The sequence below is a fragment of the Mytilus californianus genome, unplaced genomic scaffold (assembly GCF_021869535.1).
Source record: "Mytilus californianus isolate M0D057914Y unplaced genomic scaffold, xbMytCali1.0.p SCAF_1, whole genome shotgun sequence".
NCBI classification, from domain to species: Eukaryota; Metazoa; Mollusca; class Bivalvia; order Mytilida; family Mytilidae; genus Mytilus; species Mytilus californianus.
Window position 1 is genome coordinate 118,437,414 of NW_026262581.1, and position 25,404 is coordinate 118,462,817.

The 25,404-nt window shown below is 31.2% G+C and overlaps 1 protein-coding gene across 1 annotated transcript in view; it reads left to right on the forward strand.

The window, feature by feature from the left end:
• LOC127738873 (receptor-type tyrosine-protein phosphatase kappa-like) overlaps positions 1–22,432 on the forward strand; it is a 36,658-nt gene extending 14,226 nt beyond the window's left edge. The window contains exons 7-15 of the mRNA XM_052250330.1: positions 1,798–1,946; positions 2,193–2,328; positions 2,852–3,001; positions 5,994–6,036; positions 6,493–6,566; positions 9,868–9,999; positions 13,007–13,155; positions 20,645–20,780; positions 22,358–22,432. Coding sequence (XP_052106290.1) covers positions 1,798–1,946; positions 2,193–2,328; positions 2,852–3,001; positions 5,994–6,036; positions 6,493–6,566; positions 9,868–9,999; positions 13,007–13,155; positions 20,645–20,780; positions 22,358–22,432 — 1,044 coding nt within the window. The remainder of the gene's footprint in view (positions 1–1,797; positions 1,947–2,192; positions 2,329–2,851; positions 3,002–5,993; positions 6,037–6,492; positions 6,567–9,867; positions 10,000–13,006; positions 13,156–20,644; positions 20,781–22,357) is intronic.
• Positions 22,433–25,404: the final 2,972 nt, after the last annotated feature.

Below are 25,404 nucleotides of genomic sequence, written 5' to 3' on the forward strand. Positions count from 1 at the left end.
GAGATAGACTTTTTCAATAACATGTCGACATTCGTATGGGAACAAACTGCGCGCTTATCCATGGCGACCTCGTCTTATTTTCATATGAGTCGGAGTTCCGTCAGGCACTTGTCAAAAACAAGACGATCAAAGAAGCCAGATCATTTAATTTCAAATTCAGATATATTGATAATGTTATTTCCATTAACAACTCAAACTTTTCTATTTGGGTTTCATTAATATATCCCCCAGAAATAGAAATTGAAGAAACAACAGATACGGCTTCCTCCACCTCATTTTTTGACTTATAGCTCGAATTTGACATAAGCGGTCATCTCAGTACCAAATTCTCTGACAAACGAGACGATTTTAATTTCGAACTCGTCAATTTCCCACACCTTAGCAGCAATATACCAACTTCACCTGCATATGGGATATACATTTCCCAACTCATTCGTGATTCAAGGGCTCGAAGCTGCTACTCAGACTTTATAAAACGTCACCAGTGTCTGAGCAGAAAGTTGATGAACCAGGGTTATGTCAAAGAACGTCTCGTCCTTTTTCTAAAAAAAGTTCATCGGAAGATATCAAGACCTTATTGATAAATATTCCGTATCAACTTCACAAATTATAGCTAGCCATAACACCAGGTTCAACTCATCATTTTTTTCTTAAAATGTCCTGTACAAAGTCAGGAATTTGGCAGTTGTTATCAAATAGTCCGTTTCTATGTATGTTGGCGTTTGTTTTCGTTGCAGGTCAGTGTTTCTGTTGTCCCGTTGTTTTCCCCTTAAAGTTGATGTGTTTTACTCGGTTTTAGTTTGTAACCCGGATTTGTTTTCGCTTAATTGATTTATGACTATTGAACAGCGGTATACTACTGTTGCCTTTATTTGTTAATAAAATGGAATTCGATTCGACTGTCATACAAGTGAGAGATTTAGCTAGCTATAAAACCAGATTTGATCCACCATTTTCTACATAAGGAAATGCCTGTACCAAGTCAAGGAATATGACGGTCGTTTTCCGCTCGTTTGATGTGTTTGAGCTTTTGATTTTGCCATTTAATAAGAGAATTTCCGATTTGTACTTTCCCTTGAGTTCGGTATTTTTGTTATTTTACTTTTTTTTTAATGGCTTATTTTCGAATATGTTGGAATAAGCACGATTTTAACGATAAGACATTATTTACTTATACCAAGGAGCTTGCGGTTTGATAATCGCATTTTTAGATTGACACTGCATTCATGTTTAAATAGGATTTGCTTACCCTTCGGGAGTAACTGAGATCATCACGGTTTATTTGCGGGGTTCGTGTTGCTGAGTCTTATGTTTGTTTACTTATTTGTCTTTTCTTTTTTAGCCATGGCGTTGTCAGTTTATTTTCGACCTATGAGTTTGAATGTCCCTCTGGTATCTTTAGCCTATCTTTTTCTCCTCTAAGTATGCGTTTTTTTGCCATGTCTCCTTGGTATCTTTCGCCATTTTTATTTACTCTTGGTCATTTAAAAAAATCTTAGATTATGCAGTAATACCAATTGAAGAGTATTTATATTTATCATGCATTGACCAATGTGAAAAACGAACAACTGTTTCAGTATGAAATTAATTTTCTTTTTTACAAGACTACTACCATCTAAATATGCCGACTGCAGCAGATTTGTTGAATGAATGAAAAAGAGATAACCATTAACGTTCAGGATAAAATTCAAATATAACGGATCATGCCATGAGAAAATTGCGAGTTATTATCTAGAAGTATATTGTTAGGGTCATTATTTTAAATAACCTTAATGTGTTTTTTTTTCAAATTGACAGGAAAAAGAGACGAAAACTGTTTTTCAGTTCCACTTTACTGCCTGGCCCGACAAAGATGTTCCAAAATATGCATCATCCTTGGTTCACTTCCGACACAAAGTCAATACCACAAGAACTGTAGCAAAAGGGCCTATGGTGGTTCATTGCAGGTTAACATTTTAAATTGCTTATTTTTCGCTACATAATACAGGATTAGGTATTAAGTATTGATTACCTACAATTTTGGCGATTTTCAGGAAAACAGCGATAAACAAATTATCAATTGTCTCTTTGGTCGGGTTGTTGTCTCTTTGACACATTCCCGATTTTTATTATTAGTTTCATTTCAAACTCGTTTTGAGAAGTAATTTTAGTGTTTGAAGATAACAACAATTTTTTTAATCTTTCTATTTCAGTGCAGGGGTAGGTCGTACTGGTACATACATTGCATTGGATTATATAGTACATGAAGCTAAAGAGAGAGACTATGTTGAAGTATTCCGAAGTGTTGAAATATTAAGAAATCAGAGAGTGAATATGGTACAAACAGCGGTTAGTAATTTGGAATAAAACAACATAAAATAATATAATAAAATTGATAATAAAGTAAACAGTATGTTATCAAACTTCAAAATATTAAAAATAATATTACCTTCTGTTCAAGTAAAAAGTGACAGCAAGACGAAAATGGTTATTTCCAATTGGTTGATTTCTCCAGAAGACATCTGATCGGTAACAAAATGTAGACTCCTTAGGAATGCGGACTATTGTTTTACATGTTTCATTGAACCCATCCGAACTTTTCCATTTCCTACAAGTGTTTCGTCCCAATTTTTTTTGTGTAGCAACGACAATGTTAATTTTAGTAGTAATCAGTAGACGCGCTTTTTTTAATGTAGAAACCGTTATGGGATAATGCAATCCAGTTTGTTTAAAACTGTCTTAAATGTTTCACTTCGGAAAATGTTTGGAATACATACCTAGATCAAACTGATCAATATACTTATAATTCTTGTTTTAATGTTTTGTTCACTGTAAATTACATGTCTAAAGAATTTTTTTTCTAAAATTATAGCATCAGTACTTGTTCTTGCATGAAGCTGTTCTTGAAGCCCTGATGTGCCCGAACTCAGGAATTCCTTGCAGGGATTTTTCAGATAATTATAAAGACCTGATGCGATTTGACAATAACAAGAAAAAGCACAAGCTGCAAGTAGAGTATGAGGTAAAACTACTTAAACCGAAAAAGCATGTATTACAAAGATAATTTATTGTAGAAAAAACTTTTAATGCTAAGTTTGCTAGTATTTTGCTTTTAGGTTCTCATATATTTAAAACCTATCTAGTTTATCATTCCTATACTAAATGTGCATGATCAGTTATAATTGATTATGACAAGTTAGTGCAAGTATGCATCACATTTAAATATATATTCCTTGTCAAATTCAGTCTTATTTAAATAAAAGTAAACCATCAAAATGTTACATTAAAAAAGTGCTTAATATAGTCGCATAAGATACAACCTATAAAGGACCGAGATAAAAATAATCTATGTTCTGTATTAACTTATTAAAGGTTGCTAATAGAGATTTACGGAAAGTCTCGGTACCGACTGTTGACATCGACTTTGACAGGTAAAATGTAAGGGGTCGTCTCAAATGGGAATTGTACGGCGCACTTGATTCAAAAGGTATTTAAGAGCAAATAAAACCAGTCTCCATGAACGGAGCGTACTATCGCTCCACCGACAAAAAGCAGCAAAATTTGAATTCACAGTTTCATTAACAGAACATTTCAATCGGAAGTATCGTCAAGTTCATACATATAATATATGAAGTCAGATAAGTACTTTGAATGATATTTTTTCTACATTATGATGTAGTGCACAAATAAAAAATATCCGGTTTTCTAAAAGAAATATATTCCTGTTCTACGGGTACGAAAATAAGAAAGTTTAGTTAACCATGTGGTGGGAGAAGCGAGAACAGATAATCAGTGCTGAAAAAAGTTAACCAATTAGAGTCTGTTGCGGACATTCTGGCAACCCAGGGAAATGCCTATCAAGTTTGGTTCGAATGGGCCAACAAGTGTTTGACGATTTTATATTTGTCGGAATAATCGGTCGCACTTTTGGCGGAGGATCATTCCAGAAACATTTCTTCCGTCTAACTTCAAACCTACATTTAGTAGATTTTGACGATAAGTCTACCGCTCAAAGTCTATGATGGCCATTTTGAAAATTGGATAGGGCTGTTAGACATAATTTTTGTAGTAAACTATGTAAAGAGCATTTCTATATGGGTCATTTAAAAGAATGACGAAATTGCAAAATTGAATAAAAGTTTCTAGTTTTAACCATCCTCCTGATGTTGTAGTTCCTGTTACTTAAACTATAGTAACAGGATATGCAGTAACACTATAGACAAATTTCCAACACGTAATTGCACATTTTACAAGTATAACATTGTTGTAATTTATAGATTTATTGGTAACAGTATAGAAATGACAGAAGGGTACGCACTTTGTATTTTTAATTAAGCTCTTTTCTCTACACTGAGATGTGAGAAACGTGCCGTGTACAATTTTAAGATTGCTTTGTGCTTTTTATATTATCACTGAATAATTCCATATTTAAAAGGAGAAATAATTAAATGGTTGATCTAGTATCGTTAACAGTAAAGTCATGCATTTTATGTACGCCGATTGAAATTATTTATTATAACAATGTTACAATAGAATAATAAAGAAACTGTGATTTTTCCTGCCCTTTTCCGGCGCGGGACGTTTGCGCTTTTTCATAGGACATTTGCGCTTTTTTTAATGGACATTTGCTCTTCAACTCATAGGACATTTGCGCTTTTTAAATATGGACATTTGCGCTTTTTGTATAGGACATTTGCGCTTTTACAATATTTTCGTTATGGTTAAAAGTTAAATAGTCATTCCATAGCACATTCGTGTTTAAAAGACATTTCATAGCACATATAGTAAGTAATATATACCTAAAATAAACATATAAAGACATCAAAGACAAGCATAGTTATCACAGGTCAGTTTTCGCTTGATATCTGAAGCTCAAGGAATGAAAAATTTTGCTCTTGTAATCTGTCCTGACTTGTATTTCGCCCGCATTTCAAATACATATTCTAGTCTCTATTTCTCAATTCTTGACTGAGATGCCTGTTCATCAATATAACGAATTTTAATGTAATTAAACGACTGTTGTTCAATGATAAAAATCCATCGTGACATATACATTTTTCCCCTTTACTTGTCTCTATAATTTTATACTCTATGCTTAAGACTGTGTCAATGTGAACTAACTAACGACAAATACAAGTTGAATTTATTTACGTAACTCATCAAAATTACAGATAGACGACTAAAGGTAAAAAGCGCAAATGTCCGGTCAATTTACTATAGGTGTATCAAAATTTAAAGCGCAAATGTCCATAATATTCCGAGCGCAAATGTCCTATCGTGTTACAGGTAAAAAAGCGCAAACGTCCTGTGCCCGATTTTTCGTTAGTTATTTTAAACATTCTAGTTTATTTTTGAAGATTTCAAGGCAATCAGATAACATGGAAAACAAAATCAAAATTTGTTAACCTGACACTGTACGCACATTAATTACGCAAACATCTGACCTAAAAATACCTTAATCACATAAAAATAGATCTTAATCGTGTTTATTATTGATTTAAAGAATCATAAAAGCTACATTCTTTCATTTAAACACTTAAAAACGCGTTTTTCATTAACCAAAAACAATTTAGCATAGGTGTACTCAAAATACGATATTTTTTCGAAAATGATCCATTTACAAAGTTTGGTTCAAATACTTTTTTAAGCCTGTAAAACAACCGGTCAACGACGGATGCTAAGTGGTCATGACAATAGTTCACATTTACCTTTGGCCCAAGTGAGCTAACAAGAAGGCGGGTTAAGAGTTGTGAAATTTTATATGACAGTTTATTGTTTCATTCTAAAAGCTATTTACAACTTTCACCTTTAAATGCTAAAAGTTTAGTACATTTTTTTTATTTTGAGACGATCCCCTTAATTTTTCCTGTCAGAGTAAGTGTAAACAGTCGGTACCGAGACTTTCCGTAAATCTCTATTATAATCAGGTATGACAGGACAAAGAAGACTAAACAATTTTGATGTTAGAAAAGAGTTTATCTTCCCCTTATCAAAAAATATCATTTATGTTATAGCTAATGAATTCTATATCAAGTCGACATGACGAAGAAGCTTTCAGTAAGGGGAAATATGAAGAAAACAGAGGAAAGAACAGATATAGCAATATTATTCCAGGTGCAACATAACACATTTTAATATTACAACATAAGAAGTTATTTCGTTATGATACATGTAACGTACTTAAACCTGCTTGCGACTTTATTTGGTAATGCACACACTATAATATTTAAAAGTAAAAATGCATTGACATTAAACCTATTTGTATTAGTATTTCTTTTTTTTAGATAAAAGATGCTTATTAACAATTTTACATAGCCATCGAAACGTATACATTATTAACTTTAAATGAATCATAAGATTATATAAGTTCATGAAACTGAAAATCGAGCCTAATAAACAACGTGACGAGTTAGCTTATTTTCTGATTTGCTAATGAAGAAAGTTAAGATAGAACACATCGAGTGTCATCGATTCAAAGAATAAATGTTAATATTGGCCTGTTATATTTTATAGTTGGATCAGAGATGCCACTGTTATCGACAGCTGTAGATGGACGTAATGAGTATATAAATGCAGTGTTTTTACCTGTAAGTATTTCTTGTTAATATAGAAATTAGAAAGACTCTGATAAGATTATACTATTGTTTCCGGATTAAACAAATAAAACAAAATTTACGAATATCCCTTTAATCCTTTTAAAAAATTATTCAATATTTAGGTTGGCGCCATTTTGTAGCAAAGTGATCACATTAATTCCCCAAAAAATATTAAAGGACACCGTAGTAAAAAGTGTGCAAAACAACATCAATATTAAAAAAGTACACATTAAATACAACTATCAATTTATATTTCGGATTATCAAATACACGATATATATAAAGAATAAAGTATGCTCAGATTGTATTATTGCACTTTTTTGTAAACGAATTCTGCAATAATTCCTCTGTACGACATTTTAGCGATATATTTTCTTAGTTGTATACATATTTTTCAATAAAAATATTTTTTCGTCTGACATTCGACCACGGTTTGGTAGAAATTTACCCTCAACATATAGATCCGACTCTTTTGCTTCGAAATCAAACTGTTGAAACTAAGGCAATACCACCTACATATTTTGTAGCGGCATTTACCACTAGAACAAAAAGGTGTAAATAATTACTTCTATCTGACCAGATCGGTTTGTAAACTGACTAGGGCTTAGCTGTCATAGCTTTAATTGTAGATTCATTAGTGCTAAAAAGTAAGAAACAATCATTTTAACGAAAGCTTACAGTTATATGATACTTAAGAAATAATTCCTGGAAGCCATAGATTTGTTGGACATTTACACATGACATGGGCCGTGATATTAACGGATATCACGGCCCAGGCCATGTGTAAATGTCCAACAAATCAATGGCTTCCATGAATTATTTCGATTCTAATAGGACAAATACGGTAATTTGAAAACTGAAGCGAAGGGTAGATTGCCGTGTTATGGCTGTTCTATTTTACCCCTGTAAGATAAAAGCTACAAATTTCAAATAAATCTAAGTTTCTTAAATAAGCACTAGAAAAAAATGTTTTCAAGTCTCATAATTCTTAACCCAAACAATTTTTTTTTCGTTGGCTGCTATTTACTGTCAAATCCAGAGTTGACATGTCGTATCGTCAGATCATATGTTTTCGTACGTCGTATGAATTCGTACTATGCACGCTTTTTCAATGGAAATTGTGACGTCACAATGCATACTAAATAGCAAGAAAACCTATAATACGAATAGAATGTACTGCTATTTAACTATTGTCTTCCCGTTCTCTAATTCGCCGATAGGGTTTCCGTATACAGTGACCATACCTACGATTCCTCTCGTTAATATTTAGGCAACCGCATAGCGAGGGAAAAACCGTGATGAAGGAACATGTCAACAAACGTGAAAGTAAGATAGTGTTAATTGATTCTAAAAGGAAAACTTAATGCACCAAATGATTTATCAACTGTTATGACAAAGTTTAGATCACAAATGAAAACGCGTGAAAATTATATAAAAATAATCAAACATCGCTGTATTGCATGTCTATTACTTCACTTATTTTTCTCGTACTCCATGGTTCTGTGTTAATTATTTAATAAGTTCAAGATAGGCAAACTTCGGCAATAAAACCAGAAATTCAATTAGAACGCAAATTTTCACTTTAAGAAATATTTTTGTCGATTATGCGTTATGGATTCGTAATAAACGTAAAACAAAATCGTGCTTAAAGAACTTAGCTTAGTATATATATGATATGCATCAATTGAATAAAATTTCAAGAAACTGAGTAAAATAGGTGCCGATTTAAATCTTAATTAATCTGCATAAAAAATATTTTCCTATGATGTTGTCCTATTTATTGATTCCTAGGTGGTTTTTCGTTTGGAAAAAACGGGAATTTGAAACAATTACTAAGCTGACAGAGCTATTAATTACAGTGGAGATCACTTCTAACCTCTCATTAGAACTGTCAGAATAATCTGTCATAGAACTGTTCTAAACAGTCCTAGAACAGTTCTACCTAGAACAGTTCTAGCCTAGAACTGTTCTAAGTAGAACTGTCAGAATCAGTTCTAGGGTAGAACTGTCTAAAACTGTTCTAGGTAGCACTGTCCAAATCAGTTCTAGTCGTAGAACTGTCAGCAGAACTGACCAAATCAGTACTAACCGTAGAACTGTCAGCAGAACTAACTAAATCAGTTCTAACCGTAGAACTGTCAGAATTGTAGAACAGTTCTGAATGACGTCATTACAGTTAGAGAAATGTTAAAACAGTGCTGTGATGAGAATTTTTTAATATATATTATATTCTTTTGACTTATTTATATTTAAGACAAAGAGTTCTTAAAACTGTTCTATGGATAGAACTGACTAAATCAATTCTAGCCGTAGAACTGACCAAATCAGTTCTAATCGTAGAACTGTTCTAGTCGTAGAACTGTTCTAGCCGTAGAACTGTTCTAGTCGTAGAACTGTCTAAAACTGTTCTAGGGTAGAACTGTCAGAATCAGTTCTAGGTAGAACTGTCTAAATCAGTTCTAGGTAGAACTGACCAAATCAGTTCTAGGTTAGAACTGTTCTAGCTAGAACTGTCTAAAAGGTGTCAGGATGACAGTTCTACATACTGTCCTAGAACAGTTCTCCTGACAGATTCTGACAGACTTGATGAGAGGTTAGAAGTGATCTCCACTGTACCAACAGCATCGGTACGGTCAGAAGTACAAATTAATACGTCGAACAAAAAAAATATAACATTGATTTGTAATCTTTTTTATTAACGATTCTATGCTCTTTATTTGCTTTAAAGCTAAACATATGGAAAATGTATAGCAAAATCCAAAGTATTTCCCCTTTTACTCTTATATTTGACAATAATGGTCCTAATATATACGGGATACCTGGATGCAGTGCTAGCAATGATTTTCCTAAAACAAGTTTAAAATAAAGGTATTAGGTGATACTGAATGAACATAAATATTCGAGATAAGTTTATAAAGTTCCTCGACTCTATAGCTACCTAGAAAAATAAAGATTTCTAATGTATCTGTACTTATTGCATAGTACTCATTTAAGCATAGTAGCGCAACGTTTGTAGCCTGTTTATATAGACAAGTGCTTTTTGAGTGTTTTTGTTTCAAAATGCCAATTGTTCCAGATGTTAACAACCGATATGACGACACTAGATACTTATTTTTTTTACGTGCAAATGTGCGCCAAATTTAAGAGTTAATTCGCTAAACGGATACACAGGCCTACAGAAGGGGTCATAAACCTAAAAGTATTTATTGTTTAAATATTAAAAACTTGAACGTTAAAAAACCTATGTAAACAATATAAACACAATGTCAATGTGTATTTTTAATCATTTCAGGGATACAGAAACAATCAAACATTTATTGTGACACAAATGCCTTTGGAGACGACCGTTGTTGACTTGTGGAGACTTATATATGACTATGAAATTCCAACTATTGTTATGCTTAACAAAGATATACAGACAGGAGTATGTTGTTTTATACTCTTTTACCTTTTAAAAAGATAAGGATGCTTGATAATATAATATTTTTTTCTTTCAAGTAAAAAAAAAAGTGAACATCTACTTTATTTTGATATTTTTAACTACTGGTTCGAGCGTCACTGACGAGTCTATTGTGTACGAAACTCACGTCTAGCGTACAAAATTATAATCCTGGTATTTATGATGGGTCTATTTACAAACATGGCCTTCAACAATTGACAAATTACCGTTTCTTTGGGTAAGTCCCGAAAATATGACATCTGAAAAAAAACCAAAAAGGAAAACAAACAACATTAACGCAATAACAATAGAAAAAGAGAAGATAAAATCAACAGCATGTTCTATTTCGTCTCTAGGCTTTGTCATTAGGCGTACCGAGTTATAAGTCTGGTATCTTTGATAAGTTTTTTGTAAAATGTATATCAATATAAAGTGCAGGTAATCATGTTTCCGAGAACTGTGATATTATACTAAACTGGAACAGTGGTTTAAAAAACATTACTATAATGAATATTTTACGGATTTGTTTTTCTCAAAACTGCATTACATATAAAATTGAAAAGGTGAATAATATTAGTTCAAACATTTATTCAATTGTGGTGTTATTTTGAGATTTTGATTACTTGCAGCAAAAATGTCATTTAAAAATAAATAATACTAAGTGTTGTGATTTATTAAAATCAGAAATCAACAAATGTGTACTGGCCAGCAGGTGATGGACAAGTGACATTTGGTCCATTTAACATAACAAGAACAAATACAAGTAATGAATACATGTATACATGTTTGGATCTAACATGCAAATACAAGAACCAGGTACGGCCAATTTAGCATCATATAAAGATGAAAAACAAGTAATACTATATTTATTATATTAAGAAGGTTTATTTACATCATATAATTGTTTAAAATTTGCGATTTAAGTGATATTTCTTGTTATTGTACGTGATTTAAAACTATTTCGACAGGGGTATTTACACACAAACAACAATTCATTTGTTGTACCCCTATTTTTGACATTTTTACCTATTATGTCTGTTTGTTTTGTTCATACATTTTTGTCAATATAATAAAATTCTACGTGACTGTCATAAAAATGAGAGGTTTAGCTAGCTATAAAACCATGTAACATCCACCATTTCCTACATAAGGAAATGTATGTATCAAGTCAGGAATATGACTGTTTTTTGCGTTGATTTGGTGTGTTTGAGCTTTTGATTTTGGCATTTGAAATGTGACTTTCCGATTTGAATTTTCCTTGGTTTCGGTATTTTTGTTGTTTTACATTTTAAATCATCAATATTTGTTCATCTTATTAAGAATTTTACATCCTAATAATACAATTTGTATTTCCTTTTCTGAACGTTAATTTCAGTTAAAGTCAGTTCACTGATTGCGGGAAATTTTATCGCCATTTAACACTGTCGCAACGAATTCCATCTCTTTTTTGACAAACAATGTCCGTTAATATTTAATCAAATTGAAATATGCACAATGGCAACGTATACACATATAACATATGGCAGAAAGGAGCGAGTGTATCCATGTAAAAATGGTTTAACAAAACCTAATTTCGAACTTCGCAACATGTGACGAGGGTTGTTTGTTGTCACCTGACTTTGTTTACATGTATATATTCTCGAAGTAGTCAATGTAAGTGGTTTGTGTGTTCTATTGTACTGTCAAATTTATATGTTAATTTAGGTTTTCTAATTGAAACAATTAAAATGGATTATGAAAGTTTAACGGAAATCAAGTTACACACTTGTATTGAAAAGTTAGATGCTGACGATGTTGCTAAATACTAAATGACTGATCTATTTGTTTGGTCATGACCAAAAATACTTCTGTCATTTAATGACGAAGTCGACTTTTTGATATATTACAGGGTTTGTACTTACATTTGCAATACGATGGGTGCCACAGAACAGGATCGGCTTACCCTTTTTGAGCACCTGAGATCAATCCAGTTTTTTGGTTGGGTTTATGTTCATCGTTCTTTAATTTTTTTTATTGTGTTTTGTATACTGTTAAATTTTTTTTAATGATTTGTCTGTTCCTGTCATTGTCAGCTTATTTTCGACTTATGCGATTGAATATTTATTTGGTATATCTCGTATCCCTTTTCACTCCTTTAATTGGGGAAACTTATAGTGGTTGTTGTTCGTTTATGACTGTTATGTTTGTTTTTCGTAAAATGTTATGTTATAAATTAGGCCGTTAGCTTTCTCAATTGAATTGTTTCATAGTTTTCATGTCGGGCCTTTTATAGCCGAATATACGGTATGGCTTTCCTCATTGTTGAAGACCGTATTTTAGCCTATAACTTCTAATATCCACTTCATTTGAACTTTGGTGGATGGTTGTCTCATTGGCAATCATATCACATCTCCTTATTGTTATACTTGTTTATAATTTTTAAAGTTATTTTTCCTTTGTCTGTAGTTTTTGTTATTGTCCGCATTTTGAAAACCAGTTGAAGGGTGGATTTGTTTTCTTATATTTACAATTATTTTGAAAAAAAATATAAATATCTCATAAACATACGTCAAATGCTATTAAGAAATTAACCTGTCAGTTAATCGAGCACATTTTATTTACTTTTGGCCTTCCATAAATGGTTCGCCAGAGGGAGTTGAAACCTTAGTTTAAGATCAATAACGTGCTAAAGTCACTGAAAATAAACAGACAAAATTAATCAATTATACCATGGCAGTGAAATGAAGTACTTCCTACGGGTCGAATGGTACCGTGGAGAACTTATAGTCAAACTTTTGATTATAACGTTACTAAAATTACCACCCTAAATCATGGCATTAATGTTTTTTTGATAAAATTCATAAAATATGAAAGGATTGGAAATTTTGTGCAATTTGCACTTGAATGGACGAAACAATGGTTCTTATAATATCTACTCATTCTTTCGTCTTTGAGTATATAACTCACCTTGAAAAAACACCTCTGTAATATACATATAATAAAATATTTTCAGGTGAGGCAGGTGAAATTATTCAAAGCGAAGTTTTGGGAAGAAAACATGATAGTTCCTGGATCTGCAAATGACATGTTGTCATTCCTATCTGGAATCGAAGATGAACATAGCAATAACAGAGGGTGTGGACCTGTCCTCGTTCACTGTTTGTACGTAATAATATTCAATATATAGAAGTGAGAATGAGTGAAGTAAAATTGAGAATGGAAATGGGGAATGTGTCAAAGAGACAACAACCCGACCATAGAACAGACAACAGCAGAAGGTCACCACCAGGTCTTCAATGCAGCGAGAAATTCCCGCACACGGAGGCGTCCGTCAGCTGGCCCTTAAACAAATATATATACTAGTTCAGTGATAATGAACGCCATACTAAACTCCAAATTGTACACAAGAAACTAAAATTAAAAATAATACAAGACTAACAAAGGCTAGAGGCTCCTGACTTGGGACAGGCGCATAAATGCGGCGGGGTTAAACATGTTTATGAGATCTCAACCCTCCCCCTATACCTCTAGCCAATGTAGAAAAGTAAACGCATAACAATACGCACATTAAAATTCAGTTCAAGAGAAGTCAGAGTCTGATGTCAGAAGATGTAACCAAAGAAAATAAACAAAATGACAATAATACATAAATAACAACAAACTACTAGCAGTTAACTGACATGCCAGCTCCAGACTTCAATTAAACTGATTGAAAGATTATGTCTTCATCATATGAATATCAGGCACAATCCTTCCCGTTAGGGGTTTAGTATCATACCATCATAACATATATGAGAAGAACATAACCCGTGTCATGCCAACAACTGGTTTTTAAATAAATGTGTTTAGTGCCGATGCAAAGACCCTATAAGTGAATCAATTTTAACGCCAAAATATGCAATCTTTAATGACCTGACAACAGTATCGTAACTATATCCCTTCTTAATAAGTCTATTTAAAGGTTTTGTTAGCTTCAGAGGTGAATACTGACATTTTTGTGCTTTATAAAGAATATTTCCATAAAAAATTGGATGTGAAATACCTGAACGTGTAAGAAGTCTGCATGTTGAGCTATATTTACGAATGATGTCCTTATACCGATGATAAAATTTAGTAAATGTTTTGACTAGTTTGTGATATCGAAAACCCTGGTGTAATAATTTTTCAGTAATACATAAATTTCTCTCGTTAAAATCTAAAACATTGTTACATACACGAGCGAATCGTACAAGTTGAGATATATAAACACCGTAAGATGGTGACAAGGGAACGTCACCATCTAAAAATGGATAATTAACGATAGGAAATGAAAAATCATCTCTTTTATCATATATTTTAGTATTAAGCTTTCCGTTAATGATATAGATATCAAGATCGAGGAAAGGGCAGTGGTCATTGTTAGTATTAGCTTTATTTAAAGTAAGTTCAACAGGATAAATTTCTTTAGTATACATACTGAAGTCGTCATTATTGAGAGCCAAAATATCATCCAAATATCTAAAAGTATTATTAAATTTGTGTATCAGATGTTGTTTCGATGGGTCTTTGCTGATTTTTGTCATAAATTGTAACTCATGGCAATACAAAAAAAGGTCCGCAATTATCGGTGCACAGTTAGTCCCCATTGGAATTCCGATAACCTGACGATATACGGAATCTCCAAAGCGAACAAAAATGTTATCTAGTAAAAATTCAAGGGCATATATAGTATCAAAGCATGTCCAATTGACATAGTTTTTTTGTTTATTGCTACTAAAAAATGACCTAAAAGAGTTTGAACATATATATTCATATTCTGACTTTTTAAATGCCCATTTAATTAGGTGTGTGAATTTTTTCTTAATGAGAATGTGAGGCAATGTGGTATATAGGGTAGAAAAATCAAAACTTTGAACAGATTCAAAATCACCAATATATGCATGTAATTTATCAAGTACTTCCAACGAGTTCTTGACACTCCAAAAGTAATTAATTCCACTATTTTCGAAGGCCTTATTTGAACAATTGTAAAGTGACTGTTAAAATGCACAGTGGGAAAATATTGAAAGTAATTCTGAAATGTCATGGTTAAATTTATGACTTTTTAAACATTGCAAGAAACAAAATTATTCTTGCAACATTATTCTGAAACCTTTAATGTTTTTATAAACCTACAAAATTGTCAAATAATTTGGCTTACAGATATCAGAAAACAGAATACATTTTGGACAAAATTCAGATTTTATTTATAAAACCATCGAGTATCTCCTTGCAATATTTTTTGCGCGTTAGTGTTAGTTGTATGGTCCCAAGAATAACTGATAAGCAAGTTGATAAGAAAAATCAGCTATATTCACTAAGGGACGATTACCCTGGGGACGAATTGATATGAGGACATTATAATACGCAAGGTAAGTTTCCTTCCCTACGAATTCAATGTTTCCTAACATCTAGTCAATAAACTAGTCAGCTGGCAAATTCAATGTATCCCGAAATAAACAGACAATCTGTCACTATCTAAGTACTAAATAAATACAGATAATTCAGACATTTTGAATTAAAATATGGTCAACAGTGCCATATCCTTTTTTAAAACCTGCTTGTCCTTCACATAACAAGCCCATACTTTCCAAATAATTAAACCATTATCGTGACATCAGCCTATTCATTTAACGTGGATTCTTTTTTCTAGAACCAACGCTTCCTAAATCTGTCGCTGAAATGGACTCACCAAAGTATATTCAATTGTTTCCTTTGTGTGCCTAATTTCATTAAGTTTGAATTGGGTAATTTACTGATTTATGTTCATTTATGGAATAAATATATGTAAGAGAATGATAATCCCTTTCTTCATGATTAAGAACGAGCGTTATCGATTACTTATCATGATGAAAGGGATTATCATTCTCTTACAAACTTAGAATATTGTAAAGTGCTCAAGACTCAAATGATTTCTTGATTGGTTTTATTCAAGAATTTGTTTCATTGCAGTGAAATGTTTATAATTAATGGATGACTTCCCTTTTAGGCATTTCATTTATGTATTGGTCTTAGTTTTGACTTACTTTTAATTTGGGAAATTTTAATAAATTGTGTTTTAGACATAAGATGACACAACGTTACAATGAAATTGCAGAAATTATACATAAGTTTCCTAATTGTGAGTATGAGTGTAAATTATGTAATAATTTAGTGAGGAATTATCTTTTTGTTCATTTACAGTTCCATTTAATAAATTCAAAATCAGAGTTACAACTAATTTGTATTCTACAGCCAATTATATTCAAGCTCTTTACATTAAATACTTCTTAATTAACTAAAATCTAAATTTTGGAAGAAATTGCTTTTTATAGGAAATTCAAAAGTAAATTCAATGTCCAGTGTGTACCGGTATTTCGGAAATGACTATTCTTACTAACTGCGAATACAGTTATCTGAGTTTTGATAAGCGTAATACATGTAACTAAAGATTTAGGTTATATTTGATTTGATTTCTTTTTCATTTTTCTTCTTGATATTGCTTATTTTTTTGTAATTTGAAAGTTCTAAATATTCACATGATAACATAAACGGTATCATTTGTACTGCACAAGTAAACTTCAAACTTATTTTGATCATTGTTGTTTGTTTCAAAATTCAACTTTCAATCAATAATCCTAATAAATGTGCTTCAGGCAGTTGTAACTCATTTATAGAAATTCTTTGTTTTGAACTGTAAATAGGCCTAAACAAAAAAGGATAATCCCTTACTAAGAACATGATTTACATTCATTCTTCACAATTAAGGAACACCAAATTCTACACTTTCATTGGTCGAGAGCTCATTGCTATATTCTAAATTTAAAAACTTACCTTTAATTTTTGTAATTTTTATATGCCTTCACTGGAAATTGAACCCCTCCTCGAAATCTGTTATGTGTTACTGACATCAACACTTCGACGAAACCTCTCGGCTATCAATTGGTTACAATTTAAAAGTCTATTATATTTATACAAATGAACATATGATACATATCGGTACAACGGACACACAGGGCTTGTACCTATATATAAGTCTAAAGATTTGTACAACGGTACTAATATAAGATGGTAATATACGAAGATGATGTTATAAAATCGTGTTGACAAATATATCGGCTTAACTAATAACCTGCGTCAGTGTCAATAATGTATTGATTCATCCCAAATCTTGAACATCATAATATAGAACAAAACTCAATAATCAATAGACGTGACTGTGTATATATACATCCCAAAATGAGTGTAAAATAAAACTGCTAATATTTCTTATTGATGCCGTTTGGATGATGTACATTCAAACGGCATCAATAAGAAATACTAGCAGTTTAATTTTACACCCATTTTGGGATGTACATTTAATTTGTCCATTTTTGTTTTATAAATATAGTATGATTTCATCTGTTTTACTACATATCTTTGTACATGTTTATTCGCAAATCCCTATGCAAGTAAATCGTGATGTGCCTAGAATAAGGCTTCTTGCTAGAAATCTGGTTACATACTTATTATATATACTTAGAAACAAGTTCGAATATGTCATAATTTGTAAATTACGAATAATATTTAGATGCCTGATAATTCAAAGACAGACGTGTTATATTATATTTGTATTTCTCTAACCAATTAATTGTGAACTTAGGTTTATTAGTGCATCGTTGAACAGGGATAACATAGTTATTTAAACTCACTTACAATACCTTCTAATTAAGAAAAGGTTTTTAATTTTGAAAATACATCAGCACAATAGTTTAAGTTAGAGATAAAATAATAAGCGTTGATTCATGAAAAACAAACCATTCGCCCTCCGCTTATTCATTGTATCTATAAGACTTAAACAATCTATTATTCAAAATACAGGTAAATAATTTGCCTTAACACTATATTGTTATACTTCGATAATTGTCAACATTTGCACGATCACCTTTCTTTTTATAAAAAGGGGCAGATGAAACCCTTTGACCAAGAGTCTGGAATAATACCACTATCAAATACAATATTAAATTTTTCAACAAAGACAGGCATAAGTTTATTAGCAGCATGTTTCAAAAATTCATTAAATATCATATCATCACTACATGCTTTATATTTTTTTATTACGATTTAGTTGCATAAGCAATTTCTTTTTCACACATTGACTGATTTATAACAGTATTGTACTCACTAATATTTTCAGGTAAAATAAACAGCAACATAATTTTTAACAGTATTCAGATTCTTAAAATGGTTAAAATACATCATGAGCAACCTTCTGTGTAGTATTTTTACCTTTATCACAACCTTTATTCAACAATTGCCAATACGACTTAGGATCAGTGGTACGCAAACCACGTAGTTTGTTAACAAATGCCGTTTGATACTCATTAAATTGCCTTTTCAAAGTATTTTCATACTCTTTGCTTTTACATACCATATCGTTATAATTAATTGATAAACGAACTCAATAAAAATGCTTCCTTGAAATGTGATATTCTTTGCGTTTTACATATTAATCACTATTAAAATACCTTTTACAACCTAAATTCTGACGTTTTAAAACTTTTGTCTGTGCATTGCTATAATTGAATGTAATTCACGAGTTCATCTATGCTGTTGTCGTCTAATTTGTCCGTGAAATCAGGAGCCCGGTCGCTGGCCCATCATGGTTAGACAATAGATTCACCTTCACAGGCGATTACAATATCAGAGTCATTAGAAGTGTCTAAATCATTTGAAACATTTAAATTATTTATACTTGCTATATCTTAACACAATTGTAAACAAATATAATTATGAACATCACTTAGTATTGGATCAAATGATAAATCATTGAAGTCAGTTACTGCTATAAATTAATTAGTGATACAATTGCATTGTCAATAACTGAAATAATACATGTTGAATGACCAATACCTTCTTTGCTACCCACTCTACAATTTTCAAAGAAAAGTTCTAAACATCTAAATAGTTCTAATAGTCTTTTGCCATATTTGTCATCGTTTATCTTGTGAATCTCTTACAACTGAAATTCCACATTCTTCTAACATGTGCATATTATTGAGGAAAGCGTAATCAGAATTAGGAACATTGCAATAATCAAGAATATTATTATCAAGTACAACATATTCATTAACATCACTTTGAGGTGCCCTTACATCACCAATCAAACAGATTTGTAGCTCTGTATCAGTAACAACATGTTCGATTTCACTTAACATATCAACATCACTGTATAAACTATTCTCAGGGAGAATATACACAACCTCAAATAGTGTTGCTTAAACAACAGTTTATCTTCAACTGTAAACCACAAAACACAATGACCCCAACAAGTATAAGGGTCACCAACATTAACATATTTACATAAATTTTTCCTTACAAACAACTTTCAGACTAGACCACACACATTTGAAGCTAAACCTTAAATTTCAATAAATTGCAAAACATTTTTAAATCTTTATTTATATTAAGGTAGCTGGGGTGTCTTCCTCCATCTTAAGTTATAAATAGCAGATATCAATTGGTCCAGATCTTTAATGAAATGTGCAAATTTTGAGATTTGTATGTGATTCATGTGTAAGACTTTTCATGGTAATATAGCAAATTGTATGTTTTATCATATTTTTTAACTGTATTTTACTAAAAACAGAATATTTTTGATTGATTCATATTTTTTTCTGCCATACAAGGGGAGATAACTCAGATAAAGTAACTTTTACAATAGAATGTGTTGTGAATTTACCTATTTTATTATGAAGCAAGAGTCCGGTGACCATTTTTTCTTTTTCTTATTTGAAAGCATATCATTAGAGCTATCTCCTCATATTTTATCTTAAAATTCTATGGTGTAGTTTTCTTTTTATCCCACAAAATTGGGTTTTCCGTACATAATCTATACAAAATCTGACAATTTTGCACAACCTGTAGCGTGAAAAAAGACCGGTGACCCACACTTGTTATTATATTTTTGAAAAAAGCATGATATAAACTACATTTTGACAAATAATTAAAAAATTCTATGGATTTTAATTTTCCTGAGATACACACGGTATGCTTTCTACACAGACACTTCTCAAATATTTCCTCCACGCACTTTCCAGGACTTCCTATACATTTGTAAGAGTTATCTCACATACCTTAGGTCTACCCTTTAAAAAGGAGAAAATGTGCTATACAGTGATCTTTAAATTCCTTCAAACAAATTATAGCGTTTTATTTGTCTATAAAGATGTTCGCTTCTATTGTTTTTGAATTTTTGTCAAATATTCGGAATCCTCTAGTTTTATCCATGCAGTGCTAATAAACTTTTTGCCCGCCTACCCTTACTTTTCTTTTCGTAGTTTATTTCACATAGTTTAAAAAACCCTATTTGAAAATCTTATAAAATCCTTGTCATTTTTTCATATTTTTTGGAAGAAAAAAAAGGTGCCAATGTTAAATGTCTGAAAAATCCAGAGAGAATCATTTCCCAACTATTTTCAATGTCTTTTATCTCGGAAACAAGGTCACGGACCCTTAACATTTTTATCTGTTTTTTAGCTCCAATATTTATATACTATCAATTAATAACAGTCTTTTAAAAAGCTTGCTTTTATGAAACAGAGTAGCAAACATCCTTTTTTATACATTACCTTAGATTTCATTTTCTGATATAAACTGATTTATATTTCATAAGAAATGGTTGTGACAAAAGTGGTCTATACTGTGTGTTGGCAACAGTAATAGAACGACTGAGAATAGAACAAGATGTGGACATACAACACATCATCAAACAAATGAGGAATAGAAGACCTCAGATCATTCCAAACTACGTAAGTATAAATAACATATAATATTAAGTTAGCTTATTTCATAGAAACATATCATCCTTATTTGTTCAAAAAAAATAACACATTAAATCAAATATTAATTGTCATTTGGATCAATTTATACTTTAAACATAATAATGTATGCAAAGTACCAAATTTGACCAAAGAAAATGAATTTAAAAAAAAATAGTTCAAATTGCAACTCGCAGTTTTATCCTTTTTTGTTCTTTTTGCTTTTACGACGGAAGTTATCTACGTTATTTGTTTAGGTTTAAAACATTTCTTTTGAATAGTCGTTGCTACCAAGGCGGCTTTTTATTCGCAACCAGCAATACAAACCTTGGAATCAACTAAAACATAACATTGATTTTTGATTTCATGTATCCGTAGTTCACACTTTTGTTGCGAAATTATTGATTTAGGACATTTAGAAAAGGTAAAACCTTTGCTAAATTTATAGACTTTACATGTATATCGTTAGAACAATGTGCAACATCCTGATGTAATTATTTCATAGTTTAAGGTTTACAATTTTGAGGAAAATCAAATGTAATAATAGGTCGCAGAAAATACACAACATATGAGCAACAGAAAAAGTGAATCAGCCAAATAATTGTCTAACAAACACATATAATAAAATAAATATTGAGCAAACCAAACCTCCGAGTGTGAACTCAAAATGTTCATGTGAGATCAACTGTTACTGTATGCTACATGAATAGTTAACTAAAAATTCCAAACGTTTATTTTGTTAACACAAGTACTTCCTTTACAAAAATAAAAATAGTTAGATTTATTTGCAAAGTAGAGGTTGAAAATGCCATAGGGATATTCAAACACATAATAAGTCGATGACACGTTGATAACATCATAGCATTTTTATCAGTTATATCCAAATAAATTCAGAAACTAAAATATTGTTTCTTTTTAAAGATTGAGTTGTTATTTTAACGGTTTCTGAGCAATATATGATTAAGGATACATGTTGACATGATGTTGAAGTTAAAGATACTTAAGCAATTAAAAAAACAAATATGAATTATACTTTTAATTCCGTGAGTTCGTAGCGTATTTCTGGATTTACCTTTTATCAGGAACTCTCAAACCCAAATATTTGAAAGCCGAGGATGTACAAGACCTAAACACGTTAAGGTATTCGTGACCAAAAAAAGACATTAAAATAGCCAAATTCCACTAAGGACAGCTTTGCCTTAGGGATTTGGAATCTTATTTTCTCCATATTTCCTTATTTTATCAACGGAAAATTAAAGGAAAGTTATTTAATAATAATGTCAGTACCGAAACACTGACAACTGAGTTGGTGATACCATTATTTAATTTATTGATTTTTAGCTTTTAAAATTTGAAATAGTAAGACTTTTAACATGGTACAATTTTAGTCGTCCAATTACTGTTTTGAAATAGGTATCATATTTATATTGGTGTATAGACTTAGTTGTAAGACCAAAACAAATGAATTTGACACAAAAGTGTGAATTTTTCTACAAAAATGAGTTATCAAATTATTAATTCTATCTTTATGAGGCTATATTTTTATTTGACTTTCATTTCTTATTCAGGAACAGTTTCAGTTCATATACGAAGCAGTTATAGAATACCTGAAGGAGTTTGAGACCTACTCAAATTTCCAGTGAATTTCAAACTTGTAGATCTTAGATCTTGCATAATATATATTCTTCTTTAATGTAAATATCTCCATTGGTGCAATGATATACTTTTAAAATTCATACTATTCTTTTCAATCAGTGAAATATAAATTCAGGGCATGCTTAAATAGTTCTTTTATCCATAGTTGTACTTAAACAAATAAAATTTTAATTTTGTTAGAAAGATTCCGTAGAGAAGGACGAGAACTAGTGACATTCGCATATGGTGTTAAGGTTCCGTTATTCATCGAATAGTTTAAAGAGGATGGCCATTTTTCCATGTACATATTTTTTTCTAATTGTCAAAATTGGACAGTTGTAAAACGTACGTTTCAACTCTGATTACGAGAGGCGAAAGATACCAAAGGGACATTCAAACTCATAAGTCAAAAATAAACTGGCAACGCCATGGCTAAAAAAGAAAAAAGAAAAGACCAACAGACAAACAACAGTACACAAAAAAACAACATAGAAAACTAAAGACTGAGCAACACGAACTCAATCAAAAACTTGGGGTGATCTCAGGTGCTCCGGAAGGGTAAGCAGATTCTGCTCCATACTTTGGACCCGTCGTGATCAATGAGTGAATTCCTTTTCGTATCCTGAATACAATACACCACACAAATGACAGTAATATTGCTCAAGGAATTTTATATTTGATAGGGAATTCTGTTATGTATTTGTGAATCTACAAATTAATATTCCACCAAAAGTTTTACATTGTATTAGACAGTCTTGTATTTTTAGCTGATCAATTGATTAGTTAAGTATTTAGTGTATCTTGTCAACAACTCACCAGGTGAACAACAGTCAACATTTTGTTCATAGGAATTATTTTGTAAAGCGCCGATACAATGGATATATATAAAAACTGCATGTGAATACTGTTTGCTGTTACATGTAGCCGCAACGTTTGATTTTATTATTTAATGTGTTAATACTGATATTCTTCTACATGTATGAGAAATAACCATTTACTTTTTTTTCAAATATCATTGGCTATTTCGCGTATTTTAAGAGAAAACTATAACATTGCCTTTTAAAACATGAAATTGTTGTTATTGAAATTCTTTAAATCATATTGCTCATTTCATCATATCTAGAATTTGATGAGAATAAATCGAGATGCGGATAAAATTATATTCCTTCCAAGTAATTTGTTGAAAAATTCATCCTGTAAAATTAGTTCTAGTATGCCCAATTTTGTTATTACGGATATATTTCTGAGTAATATTTACTTTTTATAGGTATACTTATAATTATTGGTAGTGCTTCCGTTAAGAGGACATTGTGGTAATGTGATTCAATGACTATATGATTATAATTATAATATTTTCGTTTTGAATGTTACACTCCTTGTATAGTGCACATTTGATAAGCGTTGGTTCGTAGAAAAAGACAACATTCAACCTGCTGACTAACTTTTCAAAGATACTAGGGTTGTGATGTGTTACGCCAGACGCGCTTTCTGTTTGTAAAAATCTCACCTGTGACGTTCGAGTAAAAAATCAAAAACGAAGTTGAATAGAATGGCAAACCAAAATTTTATCAATGTGTGCACGTTTCGAACCAGCGTTTCTCTAATTTGTCCTTTACGTGCAGAGTGTGTCCAAAGTAGAGCATTTTGAAGCTATATATTTCTCAATGCTTTGATGTTCATATTTGTTAAATCTGTATATACCTTGTCTTGTGTATCTGCAGGTAAAATACATTTTAAACATCATTTACAATGATTCATACGAGGTAGATGGCTTAAGGTTAGTAAAAGGGAGCCACCATTTTTTTCTTAAGGGGAGTGCAGCAATTTTTTTAGATTCCTTTTGATAAATGAAAAAGGAATAAACTGTTTGTACTAAGAATTAAAAAACGATGTTTTCGATATTGCGACGAAACAAATAAATTGATATGAAAAGCGAAAGGAGTGACAATATCATAATTAATTTCACATAACAACGTTACAAAATTACTCCCAATCTTATATTGATTTATCATCCTTAACGATTTATACATTTCATAGGAAAATCATATCCCATTTATATATTCTCCAGCTATCCGACATACAATTTGTGACAATCTTATTGAATGTTAACGATATTGGCTCATTCATCTATTTAGATAAAACGATCAGTACATTTTTAATAAAAGATTAACATGTATAAGCAACTGAAACATACATTTCAACACATTGTTATATAATTTAGATGCAATTGCACCCCATTAATATATTTGACATTCCAGCTGGGATTATACCTCCCAAGACTTTGCTTTTGAAAAATGAAAAAAAAAATGTTTGATTGTTTGTTACAGAGTTGCTTCGTCAATTTCAATTGAATTACGCATTATTTATTAGAAATGCAGTATTTAATTTATAATCATTTCGATTAAACAGAACATAATGAATGATGTTTGTGTAAATTCAGATGCTTTAAACAGTTAAACACAAATAACTTTCCTAAATCAGTAGTTCTTTAATTTTTTTGAAAATACAAATTTTGAACATTTTCGCATTTTGTAAAGGAAATGATTTTCTGATTGTGAAAATTCATGCTTTGAATCATATGAACTCTCAATTAAAATGTATACCATATATACATGTAGACCCTCAATAAACTCTTACTAGATCTTTTTCCATCTCATCAATTTTAATGTTGTTTTGTTTCACCTTTTAGTTGTAAGTTTAGTTGTTTTATATATTTTATTTATTATTTATGTAACTTTCGTTTTCAAAATAACTTCTTAATTAGTTACAAAAAACAAAAACTTGAGAAACCCAATTTCATATTGAAGAGAAAATCTTCTCAAGATCAACACATTTGAATATACATAAACATGTCTCTGCGACTGTCCTAAGCCAGGAGACTTGTTATTAAGTGTGTTTCGTTTAAGTAAGATATAAAAGGCCCCGCCATGACATAATGTGAAACAATTCAAAAAAAAAAAAAAACATCAGCCTGATTTAT